Here is a 23,611-nt window from a genome sequence, read left to right as displayed (position 1 = left end):
TATTTATACTGATCACTGCTAGGCGGTGGCCAATAGAATTAAAACAGTATTTCCCGCTTAAACACAAGCTAACGAACATGTAGACAGACAGTGTGGAGTTTAAACAGGTGCAGCCGTTTGACCGTTTCCAACAGTTTCCAAGTAATTCACATCAACACATAACACTAACCCCACTCTCTTTCAAAACAGGGGAAAAGAAGATTCTCTTGGGACCACTACATCTAAAGGTATGTATCTTCCTGGAGGTTTACCATGCCCTAAAATCCTCTTCAAAACGTTTCTCTGGTTGCCCTTTTCTCCTGAAATGCAGTCAGTGATGGGATTCAAATATGTGAACAACCGGTTCTCTGTGGATGCTGCTTCCGGAAGTCCATTCCTGGCCTGGGCAACAAAAAATTAGTTACCGGTTCTGCTGAACTGGTGCGAACTGGCTGAATCCCACCACTGGATGCAGTGAATGGCTGCTGGGAGATTGACCACCAGAATTCTGGAATTCCCTCCCTTGAGACGGGTACCAGACTGGTATCTGGTTTGTTAGCTTTCTGATATCTGGTAATGAAGTGTCCTTTATCTTTCAAGAGGAATGATGTTTAGAAGTTGGGTGCCACAGCAGAAAAGGCTTTTCTTTAAGCCTTGCCAGCCAGCACTCTTTGGTCAATGCTGTTAGTAATATGCCTCTCCTATCCCTTTGGACAGATAGAAACAGTCAGAAAGAGATGGCTCAAAAGCTGAGGCTGTAATTTTATTACTTTTATTCTACTGCATAGAAAAGAGCGGGAAGCTAATACTTTCCCCCCTTTCCCTTTACCTCACACTTCTCTCTTCCTCTTCTTTTCCTCCTCCTCTTCTCTACTATCTTTATTTTCACTTGTATTTTACATGTTGATAATTTCAAAAAAAAAAATACATATAGAAGAAAGAGATGGCTTCATAAGCAATCTGGCTCTACATTGTGGGGCTACCAGTACCTTGAAAGGCACTCAAAAGCAGGCTGGTGTCACATGTGCCAAATAACCGGCCCATTAACCACCAATGTTCTGCGCCATTGGAACGATCTGAAGGCTCTTCCAAGGGCAGCCCCAGTGGTGGGATTCAGCCGATTTGCACCAGTTCGGTAGAACCGGTAGCTAATTTTTTGTTGCCCAGGCCCAGAATGGACTTCTGGAAGCAGCATCCACACAGAGAACTGGTTGTTCACATATTTGAATCCCACCACTGGGCAGCCACATGTAGTGTACATTGCAATAACCAAGTCGGAGGTCACAAGAGTATGAGTGACCTTTTTTTCTTCCATTAATAGATTTATTATTTTAATGGAGTATCCAGTGACTCATAGGTGGCATAGCATGAATTTAGAAGGATGAAGAGTTACCTTGCGCTAAGATGGGTGGCCTATAAATTTAATAAATAAATAGATGATAGATAGATAGATAGATAGATAACTACTTTCAAAAATGTCTGAGCTACTGAGAAGGGTTAAAATGATATTTGCTGATTTATATTTTGACCATGCTTCTCCTGTATCAAATAGACCTTCCTGTTATTTATCAGCTTTACCTTCATCTAACAGAAATGCAGTTGATCAACTTGGTAGCACTATGCAGAATTTTGAAAAGTAGTTCTAACCATCAAAACTGAATCAGTTATATGTTTCCTCTGCCTACAAAAATATTTCTAGTATTTGGGGTTTGTTAGCAGTTTTAAACTATTCTACATTTGCTCACTCTCACCAATAGCTGAGATTACTAGTTTACATGTGCCAAATTTTATGTTGGAATAGATAACACATTTTATGACAGTGAAGTTTGGAAAGTAGCAGCATTTTAAAAGAAACCTCACTTGAATATCTAATGTAAGAAAAACATTGTCATTCTAAAAATACTAGTTATTAGTATTACGTTGATGAAAGGGATCAAGTGAGACAACAGATGACTCTTTTTTCAGTTCACAGAACTCCAATTCTTTATTAATCACAGCTTGCTCACAATGACATACAGGAAAATAGCACTAACGAAGAGTAGAATACGCAGGCAGCAATTTCCAAGAGAGTTTGGGATACCTTCAAGCTGGCGGCAGCTGTTTCAGACAGTATGTATGTTGAGTTTGGTGATACTATTTGACACAAGCACCTTGGCTAGTCATCCTGACTGCTTCAGCCCTCATCATTTAGATAGTGTTTTAAAAGTAGGCAGGACAGACTAACACTATAGAGCAGAAGTTAGTAGGATTAAGACCAGCTCACTGATTTGGGATGAAAAATAGCACACGGAGGATCTTGCAGTGTTACAAAATCACAAAGCTTAAGGCTGGAATTCTGTCTGCAAAGATGTTCATGGTCTCTTCACAGATTTTAGCAACTGGAGACAAGACAATATGCCTATTTCCAAACTGATATCCTTCAGATACTTTGGGGTTATGGAGCTTTGGGAACTGCAGTCTAGGAATTGTAGTGCCACCACAAGAGGGATGGACCAGGTTTTGAAAGGCTAGAGCAGTGTTTCTCAACCTCGACAACTTAAAGGTGTGTGGACCAACTCCCAGTATTCTCCAGCCAGCATTGCCAGCTAGGGAATTCCGGGAGTTGATGTCAACACATTGTAAAGTTCCCAGTGAAAAGCATTGGATTAGAGCCTAAGATAATGAAACGGACTGCAGCTTCTATACCTATAAATTCCATGAATTTCTCTGGCAGCGAATCTGAAAATGGGAAATTTTTGAATCTGGCCAAATATGGTTGTTCACTCCCTACTGCATACAATGCCTTTTTAAAAGTATCTATTATCTATTTCCCTTCTTGTTGGGAAAATTCTTTTTTCTTCAAAACTTAAGACATGCAACTTTACTGTTTTATACTACAATAAATCCTGAAGTGTTCTAAAAGCTTTCTCCTTTAGATGGGGGATAAATTTCACTGAACTCTGTAGAACTTGTTTCTGTACAGCACAGTTCTGCTTTTTCTGTAGAAGAGCACTGGAGTTGTAAATAAATTATGATTTCTTAATGTTCCATGACTTCATTTTCTAGACCATTTAATCAAATAAGAATGCCTACCTGTAATTGGCTTATTGACTTAAGCTTATTGATTGCAAAGCTTTCCATGTTATTAAGTGATGACGCGACAGTAGCACCATAGACCTTCTGCTGACTTGGTTTTCAGTTAGAATGAGTATACAGTTTGGCATGGATTTTGCTGCAAAGAACTTCATAGCAAAGTTCTAACAAATTTAACTGAATGAAAACAGACGACATCAAAAGCCTGTTACAGGACGTGTAAAGATTATGAAATAACTTGCATAATGCAATACTTGTATTTTTTAACAAAAATGTAAGTATTTACAAAATAAGATCCAAGTTTTAATTTTAAACATCAAGCAAATCATTCTGCAAAGACTGCATTGTTTTAATTGTTTTGTTTTGTTTTTATTGAGTTCTTGATTCATTTTTTTAAACCATGTCATACATTTCCTATACTAATATTTCATAATCTGTAATAATATAGGCAGGGGAGCTATCCAACTCCCTCCACTGCTGGGCTCAGCCAGACAGTTCCACTTGGAGCTCCTTGTTTCTGCGAACCTCTGCAGCATGCCTTTCCTGGGAATAAAAGGGGGAAATAAAGTAGAAACAAGTTTAACATCCACCTTACTCTTTTTTTTCAGGAAGAATGTTAAATGGCAAGAAGATTTGGCCATGAACTTCAGCTTTAAAAGGGCTATAAAAGAAGCATTCTGAATGACACAACTCTTGTTCTTTGATTCATGACAGGAGAAGAATAGAAGAACAGCGTTGGAAGAAACCTTGGAGGTCTTCTAGTCCAACCCCCTGCTCAAGCAGGAGACCCATACCATTTCAGACAACAGATTGCAAGCAAAAGAAACAACAGAATTATGGCGATTGCCTTCCTGCTCTTTTCTTTCAGGACAAGTACTACTCTGAATCTGGTTTACAATGTACTCTCCAGTTGATTTGAAATGGTTTTATTCACAAACTGAATAAAAGAAAAAAAAAATAGAACAGTTGGACTAGGCATCTAGTGCTACTGGAATGCAGAAGACAACACGTGGATTGAAACGTCACAACACAAAACTAGGCCTTGTGTCCCTGTCTCATGAGATAAGATGCAGATGGGGTCTGCGTTGCCATGTGATAGTTGTTCATCCACCCCACCCCTCTGCAGATACCTAGGAGGTTTAATACAGTAAGTCTTTGTGTGTGAAAAGTCTATATTGTGTGAAATCATATGCCTGCTTCTTTCCCCAGAATCAGGAGTTAACTAAATATTTTGCTAAATTAATGAACATATTATTTATGCCCATAAATTTGTATAGTTGCCCTATCCTGGTATTCACAGGAATGACTGAGAGCTAAAAGTATGGAAGAGTACAAGATCTACAAATGAGACATCACATCAGTTCAATCCTGAACTTAATGTACTTAGTGTGAATATGCTTGGAAATGTCCTGCAATCACACAACTGATTTATGAAAATTGCTAATCTGGAGAAAGCGTCTAAGCATATTCATTTTAATGCTAATAAAGGTTTGCTTCAAGCCTGCTTCATGAAAGTCAAGGACAATATGTGCAAGGAAAATACAGGCAAGAATGAAACTAGGGTGCAATTCCTCAGTTTTAGCACTCAGACATTCCGATAACCATCCAAATAGGGCTAGTCTATATGCTCAAAATGCCCAATTTATAAATTACAGCGGCAAGGTTGTTGATAGGACAATATTGGAAGAAGGAATTTTTGCCTACTTTGGAGGAATGGCTTTTTAAAGTTTCTTATTTATCTGAAATGGCAAAAATTTTGGCTTATTTGAAAGATCAATCGCAAGAGAAATATCTCTTGGTGTGGAAAAGATGGATAAATTTTATACGGTATAAGTATGATATTAAAAGATATTATTTAGCTTTTGAATAACTTATGTTTAAAGTTTAAGAGAATAAGTATTTTTTATTGTATATACATATTGGATTTTTTTATTATATATATGTATTGGATTTTTCTTTTTTTTTAATGTAACCTCTGTTTGAGGTTTATTTAAGTTTAAATGTTTTGTATTCTTAGTTCTGGTTAACCCTGTATTCAGCTCTGGGAAGAGGGGGGGAGGGTTTTTGGGAGGGTACGGAGGTAGTGGGAGGGGGATTTTATTGTAAAATTGTAAAAACTTTTAATAAAAAAAATGTCCAATTTATAGAAATGAAGTATGTTGAAAGGTAAGAGAACCATAAATGAGAGGGTTATATTGCATGCAGGACCTTACTTCCATGCCAGGCAAAATGTGCTTATATTTGTGATCCCTTTTATCCACCTAAAGGGAAAGGTTGACATATTTATGCATTTTAAAGTATGAAGCTTTTCATACAGCTCAGCTGTGCCTAGCCTGGTACTCTCTGATGTGTTCTATTTCAATCCCAAGAATTTCCAGGATTTTGCAGGCTGAAAGCCAAAATACTTAAGAAGGTGACTGTCTGGGGAAGAGTGCACAGATTAGTTAAGACAGTATTCTGAATTCACAAAAGAAGAGGGATGAGTCTTTCTGAGCCATGTTGAATCAGCAGGGGCTGGGTCAGGAGGATACAGGAATGTGACAGGAATTTGACTGAATAGTCAGAATGCTCATCCTCTTTTTTTTTTTTTTTTAACCTGCTGGCACATTCACTTGAGCATAAATAAAAATCTTACCTAACTCAAACACTACTACTTAGACATCCCTGCTCAACATCTGAGTAGGATTCCTGTCCCTGCCACCCCAAGGGCTTCCTCAGATTTGTTTGGCTGAATCTCAATTTGCTTTTTGTACTTTGGTTTGCTCCCAGCCTGGTTACCTTCTCCTGAAGACGTTCAATAAGAGCAGCTAAGTTAGCTTCACGGTTTTCTTTGATCTGTTCCATTTTCAGTATCAGTTTTTCCTCTGCCATTTTGCTGAAGTTATTGTTCTCCTCCAAAGCCTTCTGGAGGACTTCTCGCTCATGTTCTCTCTTTTCTGCCAGTTGTTTCAGCACCTGAGCCTCCTGGGACTGTATAAAGTTAAGAAATAAAAAATGAGCCAGTCAGTTACAAAAACATTGAAAGAGAATAGATTCAGTGTGTCTCTAATGTTCAGAGACAAAAGATGGCTAATTGTGCTGAAGTAAAAAAATTGGCAAGTACAAGTTTTCCTCTCATTGTGTGACAAGCAAGATAGAATAGAATAGAATAACAGGGTTGGAAGGGATCTTGCAGGTCATCTAGTCCAAGCCTCCCCCCCCCCAAGCAGGAGACCTTACACCATTTCTGACTGATGACAATTTCTACAGCAATTCAAAATTTCTCTGAATATAACTAATGAAAGCACAGAAGCCCCAGCTTGCTTTGCATTAGGTCACACTCAATGGGCATGTTCATTCAACAGGCTTAACTAAATCAGTTAAACCCCTAATGACTGTACACATGGAAGTTAGATGTAACTTTGCTTTTGTGGGCATGGGTGTTTGTGTGTATTTGGTTTAGACTGTTTTTTGGGTTTAGACTTTTTGGTTCATTTATGGTCTAATGTAGGAGGGCACAATGGCTCAGTGGTTAAATCTTAGAAAATTGATTAATTCATTGCCATAAAGTATAAAATGTGATGCCAGCCTCGATATACTTTTCTTTGTCATAAGCTTATCAGTTTCTCATATCTAATATCTCATATTAGATATCTCATATCATGCAGTTTCAGCACGACACATCTGGCCCATGGACCAGCAGTTTGACACCCCTGCACTAGAATATAAAATGAGAGCAAGCCTCACACACTATTAAACTGAAGATGTTACTTGGTTTGAGTAATGAAATATCTGCAAGAAAACAATCAAGCTCAGACAGCATCAAGGACCCCGCATTTCAATCATGAACTACAAATATTCTCCTCTATCCATACCCTTTTAGGCTTTATCCCAGAACAAATGAGGCCAAAAATATTTGGCCTGTGTTAAAATGTAAAAAGATCAAAAGTTAGAAGAGGAAAGGAATGGAATGGGAAATGCTATACTGTTATACACACTCATCAAAATTACCTTCCATAAATATTATTCATTCTGAATAAATTACTGTTTATTCTCAGATGTCTATGCATAGAACAATGGTTTATGTCAAATCAAACCCTTTTATTATGTTCATAGATCAGAAAATATGAATTATGTCTCAGTAAGTAATGAAAACACTTAAAAAGGGAGAAAAAAAGAGAATTTAGCAACCCTAGATGATAAATAGCTAGAGAACTAGGAGCATAATTGGATTCTCAATTATATAATTTGCTATTGACACTTGTGCATAAGGCTGACACTACTGATTAATAAACACTAATGTAATTACTAGGGAGAGGTTTAATTCTAAGACTGTTTGAAATCAATTAACAAGTTTAAAGCTATTTTCTTTGGTAAGGTGTTCCTGGTTTAAGGAGTTTTTTTGCTAGCTTAATTCTGCCCTAGAATCTCAGTAACCTGGTCACGCTTCTACACTTCAGGTAGATGTAATAAACACAGGTTTCTGGTAATCTAAGCTGATTTTTTTATTGTGAAGTACAAGTCAGAAAAACCTGTATATCTATGTGATTAGCAATCCTTTTAACACTGAAACTCTCAAGTATTTGGCGATCTTAAGTTATAATTTCTTGCATTTTTAAACATGGATATCATTGTATGCATCATAAATGAAACACATATAGATTCAGTTCTAAACATGCAATATGAGATTTAAGAAAAATTACATCAGTTCAATAACACACATATGTCATAGATTGCAAATGAAAGCTTAAAATAACCCAAGAAATACCATCATGCATTCACTCTACTGTATATATGGTTAGATACCTTTCTCCTTTCTTCTGCAGCTTCCAGCTTTTTCTGGATCTCTTCAAGGGACAAATCTTTCTTCTTTGGAGAGGGCATGGTTCGTGGTGCTTCAGAGACTGGAGATGGCGGCTTTAAGATGAGTTCAAAAGCTTGGCCAGAGGCACGTTTGTTGATATGTTTGACTTCCATATCTGTGAAGGTAAAGTTAAAATATCTAATTCAAATGGTATATCAATAATAGACAACTTAAGGAAATATAATGACCATAAGTAAGCAATACGGGTAATTTTCACTAAAATGAGTGCTAGAGAAAACGCAATGCACTATACAGATGGCTTATATTAATAACAGGGTACTACACAATTTTCTTTTGGGCTTGCAAGGATGTACTTTTTTTTTTTTTTTGCTTAGGAGCCACAAAAAGAAATTGATACTACTAGTTTGAAATCATTGTAATAGATAGGCTGATTTTTTTTGGTGTGTGGGGGGGTAAGGGTTAAGGTATAAAATTGGCATCCTAGCAGGAGTTTAACATACTCATTCAGTCACTTAAACCTCTTTCCAAACTAGAGAGAATTGATGCAATTATCGAGAGTCTTAATTTATCTCAAGCCAATCAAAATGAAAATAAAAAATAAAATTAAAGGTCTATTGGGACTCTATGAATGCAAATAGGTCTGTGATTATTATAGTAATGAAATCAATGACAAAATATACATCTTTTAGGTCCTCAATTAATGTTTTAGGAACAGGTCACACTGTACCCTCTGCTTTCCTAATACAACATGATATTACTAAGAAGAAAATAAAATTTACATCTTTTCATATTTTAATGAGACTAATATTAAAATATAAAATATTGAATATGCATTAAAATATATTTCCTATCTCTGGAAATTGCATGGTCAGTTATGATGCAACTAATGTAATAATTAGTACACTGAAGACACTTTGCAATTATGGTAAAACCTAAGACTTCTCTAAGTGAATATAAGCCATCTTGCTTTACTGAATGTAATGTTTAGATATATTTTATATATCATGATTTAGTTGGATGGTAATAATATTAAAATATTAAATTTAATAATAATATTAAAGCTCTCTTAGGACAAACGGTGAGTATTATAACCCCGGTGCTCAGAGGTATCTGCACTAGCTTCTCCCAAGCTCCTTGTTCCTTTGATTCTAAACTCAACAATTAAATAGGAAGTTATTGTATTGAAAAGCAAAATGCCAGCTTTTAGCATACTTTTTACTTACAAGGACTTGGAACTCAATATAAACTCATCAGATACTCTTAGAACTTAAAAATGGTGAATGGGTGCTGATCAGTTCTTTGTAAAACATTTCTATTTGTAAAGATACACCAGGAAGATAAGATGTGAATGATTAGAACTGCACAAGCTCTTTTGCTATTATGTGGAATTTTGTAATCATAACATGACAGTCATTTTGTGACAGTTTCATGAAATGCTCTCAATTTCCAGATGTGACCAATACAAAGCTTTCCTACCTATGTCATAGAAACTTTACATTTAATCAGAAGTCAAATCAATCTGTCCAACATGGTGCTTTCTAATATGCATGACTTCAGAATCTATAATCCCATGCTGTTTTGCAGCATGGCAAGAGAAGTCAACATAGTATTTTGTAGCTTCCAGAAATCATTGTTAAATAACAAAACAAGAGAAAAATATGCATCTCCTATGGAAGAACAAATCTTCACTAAGGAAAACAATTGGTGTTGAAATTTACTTACCATCATATGTGTATATATTAATGTTGCGAGATTCTGGGTAAAAACAGGAGCAGATCAAAGAAAGCATGGACAGCTCCTTCATCTTTTCTTTATAAGCTGAAAGGAAAGAGAATGGATTAGTCCTTTCATCTTTTCTGTTTACAGGATGTTTTGATATAATTAATCAGCTCAGATTCTAGGCAATGAACTTACATGACAAATTGTAACTTTGTATCTTTGTGAAATTAATTGCTACTTGATAAAAATATCTAATAAAGTGTGAATTTTTTTTAAAAAGGTTGCTTCTTTATAATTGAAGTATGTAAGAATATTCGCTCTTTCTGCTACATTCTCATTCTCATTTGAAGCCCACAATAGTAAACAAGAATAAATATTTCTTTTGTAGGTTCACCTCTACCATTACCTACATTGAATTAAGTTCTCCAGGTACCAAATGTTGCGATGGAAAGAAGCCAATAATGGCACCAAAGCCTTGGATCTCTCTGTTGCAACTATTTGCCATATTACCTTTCTTGAGTCTTCCAAACTAGTGTCAGACATGCTATGAGCTATCCTGGTTGCCAGCTTTAAAGGAAATTCACTCAGACAGGTGACCTGAGTGGCTCAGCTCTTATTCATTGTCATAATGTTGCTTTATATTTGAGAAGACAAATTGCTAATATTTCCAGAGACAGGAAAGAGAAAATGAGAGACTTTAATTGACCCCTGCAAACAGAAAGCTTCTGGTGGACTAAGGGAATGAAGCCTTACTTCAGCCTCACATTCTGCACTCTCATGCAGTTTTCTCTGAAGCCATGTTTCTCTAGCTGTTTACTAAGAACACAGGGAGAAATGAAATACACAATGATTATTAAAAAGTAGCTTATGATAGATTTTCCTCCCAGATGAGAAGTGTCTTCCAACTGGTTATTTTGTGGAACATGAAATTACATCCACATCATATCTTCATGTAGCCAGGCACAAGTAATATGTGTTTCAGAAATTCCCCTCAGTTATAACATAAGGAAGTTCAAATACATGTTCAGAGTTACACATATAAAATCCTTAATAATAATTGTGGCACTGGAGATATAAATAAGTAGGTATACACACACCCCTAAACTCTTTTGTCTCCTTGCACTAGTAATATATCAGCTTCTGCACACTCTGTCTTGTGATATACTAATTAGGACATACAGTCCAGCTATGTTGTCCTCCTTACTATTTCCACATTTGGCATTCCAGTCTCCAGTAAAGTTTGGCACATGTTGCTTGTATGTTCTGTTGGTTTCAGATCAGACTTAATTACAAAATTATCAACTTATTCTTCTGCATCACTGGTTGGAGCATAAACGTGGATAATCGCCATATGACAGGATTGTCCATGAAGGCAAAATTGTATTTGTTGGTCATTGACTGTACAGTAGCCTAGTTCCGCCCTTGCTATATTCTTCATGACTGTGAAAAACAGCATCATTTATTTTTTCTTTTTGTGTCCTTAGTTATAAACAGCATAATCCTCTGGCTGAACATGGCCAATTCCAATGTATTGCAATTTGCTGCTGCCTCAAATGCTAATTTCATATGTTTCATCTTCCATTGTTGAGCTTTCCCATGTTCATTTCATGTTCTATCTGCATTTATATCTTTGCAGTTTTATTTTTTCTTGTAGGGCAACATCAGTAGCAGGATATTCTGATTTTAATCTAGCCACATCTTAAACACTATTAGTATTCCAAAAGATTTAACATTCTTCCTAAGTAGCATATTGAGTGCCATCCAAAACAGTATGAAATGAAGTCTTTGCCATTGTTACTGAATTCACCACCCATATCTAGCTTCATTGCTGCTTAATATATTTTTAATTTTTAATAATATTTTAATTATTAAAATACAGGAGACAGAGGAGCACTAGAGGGGGGCTACTATCTATTTTCAGTCAATTAGTTTACAAAATGTGGCTCACTTGAAGAGTTTCCTCCTAGCTTGAGTGAGAAAAATTCGCTTTCCTACCAGAAAGTGGCTGAGATCACTGAATGGTTTCATTAGAAGAAATCAGATAATGCTCACATTCTTTCATGCAAAGGAATGGAATCTATGCTCATATGAAAGAAGCATTATTTATTTGTTTATTAATCACATTTGTACCCATCACCATTCAGAAACTCATGATAGCTCCGATTTTCTGAATGGGTCTGATTATATCTTCTTCCACAATTAGCACTAGTTGAGAAGATTGTATAATTAGTTCTCCAGGACGGATGCATTAATTTGTATACATTTACTAACAGAAATAAACGTTTTGGAGAGAAATCCCACCCCCACCATAATTAGACCTAAATGTTTGCAAGGATTTATTATTATTATTATTATTATTATCGATCATCGCACAGTCAGCCAGATGTTCAGACTGGATTTGGCATTTTGTCTACCTATCGAGTCCTTACCCAGGACTTGGGATAGGCAGATGTGGATGTTTGATGGTATTACAGATATCGTCGCAGGATGGAAGCAGTTCCTAGTAAGGCCGCCTTTTGCAATTGACTAATAGCGAATTTGTCAATGCCAATGGTGTTCAAGGGGTGCTCCAGTTGTTTTGGGATTGCACCCAAGGCGCCTATGACTATTGGTACTACCCTTGCTTGCTTTTGCCACAGTCTTTCTATTTCTATTTGTAGGTCTTTGTATTTTGTTATCTTCTCCAGTTCTTTCTCTCTATTCTGCTGTCTCCAGGCACTGCCACGTCCACTATCCAGACTTTTTTGTCTTTCTTATCGACAGTTGTTAAGTCTGGGGTGTTATGTTGCAGGTGCTTGTCTGTTTGAATTCTGAAGTCCCAGAGCAGTTTAATTTTATCATTTTCTATGACTTTCTCTATTTTATGATCCCACCAGTTTTTGCTTACAGGCAAATGATATTTTGTGCAGATCTTCCAATGCACCATTGTTGCTACTTTGTCATGCCGCTGCTTGTAATCAGTTTGTGCAATCTTCTTGCAACAGCTTACCAAGTGTCCACTGTTTCTTCAGCTTCTTTGCATAGGCGGCACTTACTGTCTGTTGCTGTCTTCTCAATTTTGACTTTGTATGCATTTGTCCTTAAGGCTTGGTCTTGTGCAGCCAGAATTAGTCCCTCGGTCTCTTTCTTCAATTTTCCTGCTCTTAGCCATTGCCAGGTTTTATTATAATCTGCTTTCCCAGCTATTTTTTTCATGTATTGGCCATGTAGTGCTTTGTCTTCCCATGCCTCTATTCTGTTCTTCATTTGGTCTTTCTTGTAGGCCAGTTTGGTCTCTCCAGTAGTCAGTAAGCCTTCCTGATATACTAATTTCAGTGCATCTTCATCATTGTTCTTCAGATATTCTTCCAAAGCCATTTTTCTTCTTCAACCATCTGATGTACTTGTAGCATTCCACGCCCACCTATTTGCCTTGGTAGATAAAGTCTATCAATGTCACTGCGTGGATGAAGGGCGTGATTCATTGTCATTATGTTTCTGGTCTGCCTATCCATTGCTTTTAGTTCTGCTTGAGTCCAGTCCACTATTCCAGCTGTGTATCTAATGACTGGGATTGCCCAGGTGTTGATTGCCTTTATGGTATTTCCTCCATTGAGTTTGGATTTTAAGATCTTCTTCACTCTCTTGATGTATTCACCTCTAATCTTTTTCTTGACTTCAGTGTGATTGATGTTGTCAGCTTGAAGGATACCCAAGTATTTGTAGTACTCTTCCTCATCCAGATTCTTAATGTTATTTTCGTGGAGCATCTTGATTCCTTCAGTTTTCACTATTTTTCCTTGTTTGATAGTAAGTGTGGCACATTTGTCCAAGCCAAACTCCATTACAATATCTTGGCTATATATACGGACAGTGTTGAGCAGCGATTCTATTTCAGAAGATGTTTTTCCATACAGCTTCAGATCATCCATATAAAGGAGGTGGGATAGTCTGGCAGATGTTTTTGATGTTTGATAGCCATGTCCTGAGTTATTCAGTACTGTTGACAGAGGAAACAGTGCAATAACAAATAGTAATGGTGATAATGAATCTCCTTGAAATATTCCTCTCTTGATATTAACCTCTCCCAGCCTCTCACCATTGATCTGCAACTGTGTCTTCCATTGTGCCCTCGATCTTTGCACAAATTTTCTGATGTTTCTACTGACTTCTGTTATTTCTAGGCACTTTATTATCCAATCATGTGGCAGAGAGTCAAATGCCTTTTTGTAGTCAATCCATGCCACATTCAGGTTGGTCTTCCTTCTCTTGCAGTTTTCCAAGATAATTTTGTCTATTAGGAGTTGATCTTTTGTTCCTCTGCTGTTGGGGCGGTTTCCTTTCTGCTAAGGTGGAAAGAGATTGTTTTCAACTAGATGCTGTTGCACTGCATCAGCTACTACACCAGTTAGTAATTTGAAAGTTGTTGGTAAGCAGGTAATTGGCCTGTAGTTACCTGGTGTTGCCCCTTTTGCTGGATTTTTCATTATTAGGTAGGTTTGCCCAGTTGTTAGCCACTTTTCAATTTCTCCTCCTTGTAATATATTGTTGAATTGCTTGGCAATGAGTGGGTGTATAACAGTTAGATGTTTCAACCAAAACCCATGCAGTTCATCTTCACCTGGTGCTGACCAATTTTTGATTTTCTTTGCTCTTTTTTCTACCATTTTTGTTGTTATTACTAGTTCTTTCATTTCAACTTCTGTTTTATTTGCATCCACCTCTTTTAACCAAGCCGCATCCTTGTTGTATTTCTTTGGGTTATCCCATATCTGCTTCCAGAACTGCACTGTTTCTTCCTTGTCAGGTACTGACTGATTCCTTGCAGTTTCTCCATTGATGGATTGGTAGAAACGTTTCTGATTGGATTGAAATTGGAGGTTCTGCCTATAGTTTGCAATTCGAGCTTCATATCTACTGATTTTCCTGGCTATAGCTGTTATTTGTTGCTTTATTATTTCTAGTGCTTCCTTGATCTTCCTTGTTTCTAAGTGGTATTTCTTGATTAGGTATTCTTTGGTCTTCTTGTTCTTCAGCTTCTTTTCTTTCATCTGTTCTAGCTTGCTTGCATGTGATCTTAACTTGCTGATCTTATTTTCTAGTCTAACCTTCCATTTTTCTGGTGCACTGTTTGTTTGTTTTTCTTTTTTGTTGATTTTGCATCCCAGGTATTCTGTTATAACTGCAGCTGTGCTGTACATTAGTTGGTTTGTTTCTTGCAGTGAATTGGTGCTTATACTTGATATTGCAGTATTTGCATCTTTTAATGCTTGTGCTAACTGTTTCTTTGGAACAAGCTTCAATGCAGGTAGCCTTATTCTGTTGTTTTTGTGCTGTTCTAGATGCTCAGTTATTCTTTGTTTCAATTCTTTTATTTCTTTAGTTAGAGGGTTTTGTTCTTCCTGAGGAATTATTATTATTATTATTATTATTATTATTATTATTATTTATTATTATTATTATTATTATTATTATTATTATCGATCATCGCACAGTCAGCCAGATGTTCAGACTGGATTTGGCATTTTGTCTACCTATCGAGTCCTTACCCAGGACCTGGGATAGGCAGATGTGGATGTTTGATGGTATTACAGATATCGTCGCAGGATGGAAGCAGTTCCTAATAAGGCCGCCTTTTGCAATTGACTAATAGCGAATTTGTCAATGCCAATGGTGTTCAAGTGGTGCTCCAGTTGTTTTGGGATTGCACCCAAGGAGCCTATGACTATTGGTACTACCCTTGCTTGCTTTTGCCACAGTCTTTCTATTTCTATTTGTAGGTCTTTGTATTTTGTTATCTTCTCCAGTTCTTTCTCTTCTATTCTGCTATCTCCAGGCACTGCCACGTCCACTATCCAGACTTTTTTGTCTTTCTTATCGACAATTGTTAAGTCTGGGGTGTTATGTTGCAGGTGCTTGTCTGTTTGAATTCTGAAGTCCCAGAGCAGTTTAATTTTATCATTTTCTATGACTTTCTCTATTTTATGATCCCACCAGTTTTTGCTTACAGGCAAATGATATTTTTTGCAGATCTTCCAATGCACCATTGTTGCTACTTTGTCATGCCGCTGCTTGTAATCAGTCTGTGCAATCTTCTTGCAACAGCTTACCAAGTGGTCCACTGTTTCTTCAGCTTCTTTGCATAGGCGGCACTTACTGTCTGTTGCTGTCTTCTCAATTTTGACTTTGTATGCATTTGTCCTTAAGGCTTGGTCTTGTGCAGCCAGAATTAGTCCCTCGGTCTCTTTCTTCAATTTTCCTGCTCTTAGCCATTGCCAGGTTTATTATTATCTGCTTTCCCAGCTATTTTTTTCATGTATTGGCCATGTAGTGCTTTGTCTTCCCATGCCTCTATTCTGTTCTTCATTTGGTCTTTCTTGTAGGCCAGTTTGGTCTCTCCAGTAGTTAGTAAGCCTTCCTGATATACTAATTTCAGTGCATCTTCATCATTGTTCTTCAGATATTCTTCCAAAGCCATTTTTTCTTCTTCAACCATCTGATGTACTTGTAGCATTCCACGCCCACCTATTTGCCTTGGTAGATAAAGTCTATCAATGTCACTGCGTGGATGAAGGGCATGATTCATTGTCATTATTTTTCTGGTCTGCCTATCCATTGCTTTTAGTTCTGCTTGAGTCCAGTCCACTATTCCAGCTGTGTACCTAATGACTGGGATTGCCCAGGTGTTGATTGCCTTTATGGTATTTCCTCCATTGAGTTTGGATTTTAAGATCTTGTTCACTCTCTTGATGTATTCACCTATAATCTTTTTCTTAACTTCAGTGTGCTTGATGTTGTCAGCTTGAAGGATATTATTATTATTATTATTCTCAATCATCGCACAGTCAGCCAGATGTTCAGACTGGATTTGGCATTTTGTCTACCTATCGAGTCCTTACCCAGGACCTGGGATAGGCAGATGTGGATGTTTGATGGTATTACAGGTATCGTCGCAGGATGGAAGCAGTTCCTAATAAGGCCGCCTTTTGCAATTGACTAATAGCAAATTTGTCAATGCCAATGGTGTTCAAGTGGTGCTCCAGTTGTTTTGGGATTGCACCCAAGGAGCCTATGACTATTGGTACTACCCTTGCTTGCTTTTGCCACAGTCTTTCTATTTCTATTTGTAGGTCTTTGTATTTTGTTATCTTCTCCAGTTCTTTCTCTTCTATTCTGCTGTCTCCAGGCACTGCCACGTCCACTATCCAGACTTTTTTGTCTTTCTTATCGACAATTGTTAAGTCTGGGGTGTTATGTTGCAGGTGCTTGTCTGTTTGAATTCTGAAGTCCCAGAGCAGTTTAATTTTATCATTTTCTATGACTTTCTCTATTTTATGATGTCATATTATTATTATTATTATTATTATTATTATTATTATTATTATTATTATTATTATGGATCATCGCACAGTCAGCCAGATGTTCAGACTGGATTTGGCATTTTGTCTACCTATCGAGTCCTTACCCAGGACCTGGGATAGGCAGATGTGGATGTTTGATGGTATTACAGATATCGTCGCAGGATGGAAGCAGTTCCTAGTAAGGCCGCCTTTTGCAATTGACTAATAGCGAATTTGTCAATGCCAATGGTGTTCAAGTGGTGCTCCAGTTGTTTTGGGATTGCACCCAAGGAGCCTATGACTATTGGTACTACCCTTGCTTGCTTTTGCCACAGTCTTTCTATTTCTATTTTTAGATCTTCGTATTTTGTTATCTTCTCAGTTCTTTCTCTTCTATTCTGCTGTCTCCAGGCTCCTCCTCCTCCTCCTCCTCCTCCTCCTCCTCCTCCTCCTCCTCCTCCTCCTCCTCCTCCTCCTCCTCCTCTTCTCTCTTCTTCTTCTTCTTCTTCTTCTTCTTCTTCTTCTTCTTCTTCTTCTTCTTCTTCTTCTTCTTCTTCTTCTTCTTCTTCTTCTTCTTCTTCTTCTTCTTCTTCTTCTTCTTCTTCTTCTTCTTCTTCTTCTTCTTCTTCTTCTTCTTCTTCTTCTTCTGTATTTTTCAGTAATTCCAGATACTTTGTGTTCACTATTGCACTTTTACATTATGATAAAACCATGTCAAGGTAAAATCCTGTTAATGACTATCAAACAAACAAACAAACAACAGACTACAGCTACCAGATCAGGGGTGCTAAGATCTCAATGGCCACTATACCATTAATGAATGAGATTCTACATTTAAACAAAAATATATCATTAAATCCATAGTCTTACATATCTGTCATGCTATTCCCTTTACAACATTATGCAAAATGAAGGAAAGGAAAGGGCTATTCACTAGACTTCTCCATTTCTTTTTGTCCTTGTAAAGCTTCTGTGCTCTCATTCATAATCTCCTTCATACATTCCCTTTTGTTGTTTAAATTTCTCACTTCTTTCTTTTTGAGAATCAGGTGAACTCCATCCAAATATGACTTTCCTCATCTTCTGCTTCCTCTTGACACAATCACTGTTATTTCACACATCTGTTTTGTGATTTATTCTCTCCATATAATCAAACTGCCTTAGTATACCCCTTTCACATTGATCACTTAACACATTCCTTCAGCATCCATTCATTCTTGATCCAATCTCTACTTGTGTTAGTATACATCAGACATGTCAAACACAAGGCCCGGGGGCCGGATGCGGCCTGCGAAGTGGTGGATGGCCTTGCGATGTGGCCTGTGAAGCCATCCTGGAAACAGTGAGGGAACGGCCCCTGTTACCTTGGCCCTGGCCCAGGCTGGCCGGGAGCCAATGTACAATTTTATGGTGGCCATCTATGCTGAAATGCATTCAGTCTTAGCTCCACAAGGCCGTCTGGAAACAGCAAGGAACCAGCCCCTGCCACATTAGCTCCGCCCCCTGGGTGCATGCTGGGGAGGTGTCACCTTTGTGAGGAATGAAGAAATGCACCATCGCGCTGGCCACTTCCAGGCGATGGTGCATTTCTTCATTCCTCACGAAGGGTGACACCTCCCCAGCTGCATTTCTTACCTGTTTTTCTTCTTCCCTCATCTCAAATAATTTCCCACCACTCTGTACTTAGGAAGGAAGGAAAGAAGGAAAAGAGAGGGAGGGTCTCAGGGAAGTCCTATCTTAGTCCTGCCCTGCTGCCCTTTCACCATCCCTTTGCCCCCTCCTCCTGGCCTATCCTGAGGGGTCTCCCATCCTTTTGGTAAGAAAGCTTTGGATACAAAGCCGGGTCTCCTCCCATGGAGAGGGAATGGGCCTCCCTCTGACTTTGCTCTCGTACTCATCATGAGCAACCTGGGTAAGGAGAGCAAGCACAGCAGCAGCAGCCTTGAGGAGGAAGTAAGTACAGCTGGGCGCCCCCTTGGGGAAGTGGGGCTGGGCTTGCTGCCATGGCTGCTTGAGGGCCAGACTGGGCATTTGACCTCTGCTGCCCAGGGCTCCGGGAAGCTTGCATCACCATCCAGCACCCAGTACACCACACCCACCCTGGCCACACCCACCTGGCCCCCTGAGGGCAACCACAATGCTGATCTGGCCCTCAATGAAATTGAGTTTGACACCCCTGCTATACATACTTCTTAAGTATCCCATTACTACTTTATTCAATTTAGGTATCATCTTCACTTCCTTCCAAAATTGGGGATAATCACATTTTTACACTCAGCTTTTTTCCTTTTTTCCATTCTCCTTCCCACAATCATTCATTCCTCACACAGATCATATACAACCAGTGCCTTTCTCCTAGCATCTTAAAATTTCTACCTCTATTTCCCAAAATTCTATCGAGGTGATATCATATCATCGTCATCATCATCATCATCATTGCTCTAGTTTTTAACTAAAAATGTCCATTTCATTTTCTTGTCAAGTACAATTAACTTGGACTTCATTAATTTTCAGATCCATGCTCATCATTGCATCATTATTCACGCTTATGTTTTATTTTTATCCTAAAAGTGTTAGACAGTGAGAACAATTAATCAGTGGAACAGCTTGCCTCCAGAAGCAGTAAATGCTCCAACACTGGAAGTTTTTAAGAAGAGACTGGACAGCCACTTGTCCGAAATGGTGTAGGGTTTCCTGCCCGAGCAGGGGGTTGGACTAGATGACCTCCAAGGTCCCTTCCAACTTTACTAATATGAATATGAATACTTGCTCAGAATTATTCCATAATGCAAAAATTCATGTTATCATATGCTTCAAGCATCCCCTCAATTAAAATTAATCCAAAATAATTTCATCACCTTTATTTTAAATTACTGTCATTCTTCTGGAGAGTTCTAGTTCAATCCTCTTTATCCAGTTCCAGGAAAATTTAAAACTATGCTTCAGAATTACTCTGTTTTTTTAATCTTAATCACACCCTTTTGTCTTTAATTACACTTTATGTATCCATCTTTTACTTTCTATGCACATTATGCAATCCTTTCTTTCCATTCTCTTTCTTCTCAAAAATTATTCTCCTATATCACTTTTTTCCCTATGCACAACCTCTTTCAACTCTTCCTTTCCCCCAGCATCTTTTTCTTATTAGTGAGAATCTGCACATTCTGTAACATAATTCTTTTCTTTTTGTTCCAAGTGCTTCTGCACCCTGATTGCTTATATTCATATACCATTTGTTCTGTTGAAGTATTAATCTTTTAATATTGCTTTCATAAAGGCTTCATACCTAGTCATCTTGCAATCATGCTACTTTAACATTAATTTCTTTCAGTAGTTTCTTTGGTTCCATATCTATTTTTCCCAAACCACTTTTGGCCCTATCAAAAATGAATCTTATATCATCCTTTTTTCAGCATTGATTCTCTTATTTTTATCATAAAAATATTCATCAGTTTTGCTTTTTGTTTAATTTCTTTGACATCTCTGTATATAAATAAATTTATACTTATCTGAAACAAACATTCTTTATTTTCTAAGAAGATACTCACTAAGCAGTCCACATTTTCCTTCATTCTTGGGTCTCTGAATAGCCAGACAATTTTTTTCTGTCTTCCTTCATCTCATTCTCATCCATTCATGTAATTTAACAGACTAATTCCCCAGAAAACATTTATTCAGAATGTTGCAGTTCTTTCTCAAAACTCGTACTATTTTTATCTATTATAATCATTCACTGAACCTAACATGCTTGCTACCAACCTATACATTTCTATTTCGATATGCATGCAGAAAAACCTACGACTCTGATTCAGACATTCAGACATCCATGTTAGCTCTTAGAATTAAATCTACACTGGCACAACTTTTCATAGATTCATAATCAGATCTTCATTTAGATCTACTGCATTTCCTTTCTTTCTCTTACTTTACCAAATCCGAACATATTTTTCTTTCTTTAATTTCATTCAATTAATTCATAGTGTTCCTCATTTATTCTTCATACATTGTAAGTTGTAATCTTCTGGGAGCTATAGTTGACATCAGGCTGGCCATAAATATTGATCTGAGGAGATCTTAGTGCTCTCTGAGTTTGGTTATTTTCTTGCAGCTGTTTCATTACCTAAACTTGGTAATATCACCAGTGCTAGTCTACGTAACATCATTTGCAAAAAAACAAACAAACAAAAACCAACCAAGCTCAGAGAGTACTAAGGGACCCTTCATTTCAATCCTGAACTACAAATATTCTCCTTTATTGGTAAATATTGATCTCTCCAGTCATCCTGGCTTTAGTCAAGGGAGGCTTTTGGATAATTGAAGCTTTTGCATTATCACTTTCTGTGACAAAAAGGTGTAGATTAAGTTATCAGTCTTAGATGTACAGACATCTATACAGCATTCTCTGCTAACAGTAAGGACAACACCAGTAGTCACTGGGGCAATATTTCACAAACATAACTAAAATCTAGATTTACACCAAGCATACTCGCCCTATTCTATACCTAAAGATTAACTTGCTAGTCAAAAGTGTGTTATTGGTATTCCACCAATTTGGAGGTAAAACATATTCAAAATTAAAATAAAACAAATGTTCAACATTAAAATAAAACAAATGTACTCTAATTTTTAGAGTTTATATTAAACTTTAGTTTAAAACTCAGTATTCATTAATAATTATAAAAGATCATTTCAACAAATGTAAAAAGCAGAGAAAGCATTGATCAGGGCTTTTCGTGTTTAAATATAAGGTCACAATCACACTATTTTCCTTGCAACAGTATGGAAATCATTTAATGGACTTTTCAGTTGACCTACAATCATGCAACTCCCTGGCATCTTCCAACCAATATCTCATGAAGCCCAGACAAAGTTGTTGGCATGTTAACACCTATCCAGGCTAAGAAAAAAGAAAAACAATCAATCCATTGAAAAAAGTTACATTGATTTTTCCTTCAAACAAGAATATTAAAATATTCTTCAAGAGATTCCAGCCTGATATCTTTTAAATGCATATATACAGAGTTTAATCTAAGAGATACATACACATATATTAGTGATGATTATAACATCAATCTTTTAAAGTAAAATTTAAAAAATCCATTATTTGGCTTTGATTTTCAGTGATCTGGCTTATTTCTGCCACTGCATCTATTGTATTGGTTTGTTTTATTGTTGTCCTTTAGGTAACCTTTCTATATGTGTTTGTATTCCAGCTGAATGTTCTGCTTTGGGAGAGACACCACAAAGGAAACAAGGAGATTAAATTCTTATGAAGCATGAAGTGCAGGCCACCGAAAGGTTGTATTTCTTTTAGCCTCCCATAAATGTATTTACATTGATCTTTCAGTGATTTCATTACCAAGAACAGTCTCATAAAGTTTGAAGGTTAAGTGATCTGGCTATGGAGGGTACTTTTAGTTTTATTCTAATATGCTGGCAGTTTATAGCCTGTTTTCTCTTTCATTGTTGAAGGGAGTGTTAAGGGTATTCATTAAGTTAATAAGATTGGATTCTCTTTTAACAACAACAACAAAATATCAGAGATGAGTCCAATGGCCACAAACCTATGTATGTACTGAGTTCTACCTTCTTTCTAAAATTTGCCTCGGCAAAAAAGTTCAAGAAATGAAAAACAGGCATTCTATTGATGGGTAAGGATCAATAATTCTTCATTGTTTTTTGATTTTAAAAAAGCTCAGCTTTTTCGGATTGCTGCCCAAGATGTCATCATTCTAAAGGAAATCCCATCCAAAATTTTAAGAAGCAGGAAAGACTTTGCTTTTTTAACCAATGAGCTTAAAGCTAGATCGATGCCATTTAGATGGGAAATTCCGATGGGTATTGTTTTGAGCCATGCTGGGACACGCTACAGATTGAACACAGTTGACAAAGCTAGAGATTTTTATACTTCGGTCCTGGGTGCAGGCTCAACCTCATCTGGTCGGAAATCTTTGAATGGCAAGGAAGTTGAGCAGCAATCTGAGGCATTAGATTTGGTTTCCGCTGGGATGATAGAATCTGTAAAGCAACGCCAGACGGAGGTTAAAGAGCAGAGGATGACCCGTGCAGCCTATAAGCGTAAAGAGAAGGAGCAACGTAAAAAAGAGCCTAAAGAGAGTTCTCCTGGAAGTGCATCACCGCCGGTGGGAGGAGCAAGACCCAAGAGTTATGCAACACACGCAGCTCTTTCAGAGTTTGATGGTGTCTTCTCCAGGCTGCGTGCCAAGGGAGATGGCAAAGTTTTTGACCTGGAATGTTAATGGATTGAATTCTCCTCAGAAACGCAAAAAAATCTTTTATTATTTGAAGCAACATACTAATGATGTTATTTGCTTACAGGAAACTCATATTTTACTTAAAGATCAGAAATATTTAGTTAATGCTCGTTTGGGATCTCATTTTATATCTTCTGCTCCTGGGAAGAAAGGGGGAGTTGTTATATATGTTAAACAAAACCTACCAGCTTGTCTGGTAGAATCAGATCCCCAGGGGAGATATGTGATGATTGAACTTGGTATTTATGGTAAGAAAATACTTATAGTTGGACTTTACGCTCCAAATCAACAACAGGAACAATTTTATAAGCAGTTACATCAAAAAATAACATTGCTTGATTATAGATCAGTGGTATTAATGGGTGATTGGAATGGTGTCTTAGATATACAAAAGGACAAGAAAGGTTCCTCTCCTTTTCTTAAACAAGCAAGGCTACCTAAAG

At 37.3% G+C, this 23,611-nt stretch overlaps 1 protein-coding gene across 1 annotated transcript in view; it reads right to left on the bottom strand.

The window, feature by feature from the left end:
- Nucleotides 1-1,935: 1,935 nt before the first annotated feature.
- Nucleotides 1,936-23,611, bottom strand: part of STMN2 (stathmin 2) — a 38,220-nt gene continuing 16,544 nt past the window's right edge. Inside the window, exons 2-5 of the mRNA XM_039344697.1 lie at nucleotides 9,578-9,673; nucleotides 7,837-8,009; nucleotides 5,830-6,021; nucleotides 1,936-3,594 (exon numbers count right to left, since the gene is read on the bottom strand). Of these exons, the coding sequence (XP_039200631.1) occupies nucleotides 3,535-3,594; nucleotides 5,830-6,021; nucleotides 7,837-8,009; nucleotides 9,578-9,673 (521 nt within the window). The 3' untranslated portion in view covers nucleotides 1,936-3,534. The remainder of the gene's footprint in view (nucleotides 3,595-5,829; nucleotides 6,022-7,836; nucleotides 8,010-9,577; nucleotides 9,674-23,611) is intronic.

Source organism: Crotalus tigris, unplaced genomic scaffold (assembly GCF_016545835.1).
Source record: "Crotalus tigris isolate CLP2741 ecotype Arizona unplaced genomic scaffold, ASM1654583v1 scf7180000017935.1779662, whole genome shotgun sequence".
Classification (NCBI taxonomy): Eukaryota; Metazoa; Chordata; class Lepidosauria; order Squamata; family Viperidae; genus Crotalus; species Crotalus tigris.
Note: the sequence above shows the minus strand (reverse complement) of the source record. Positions and strands in the feature narration are given on the sequence as shown.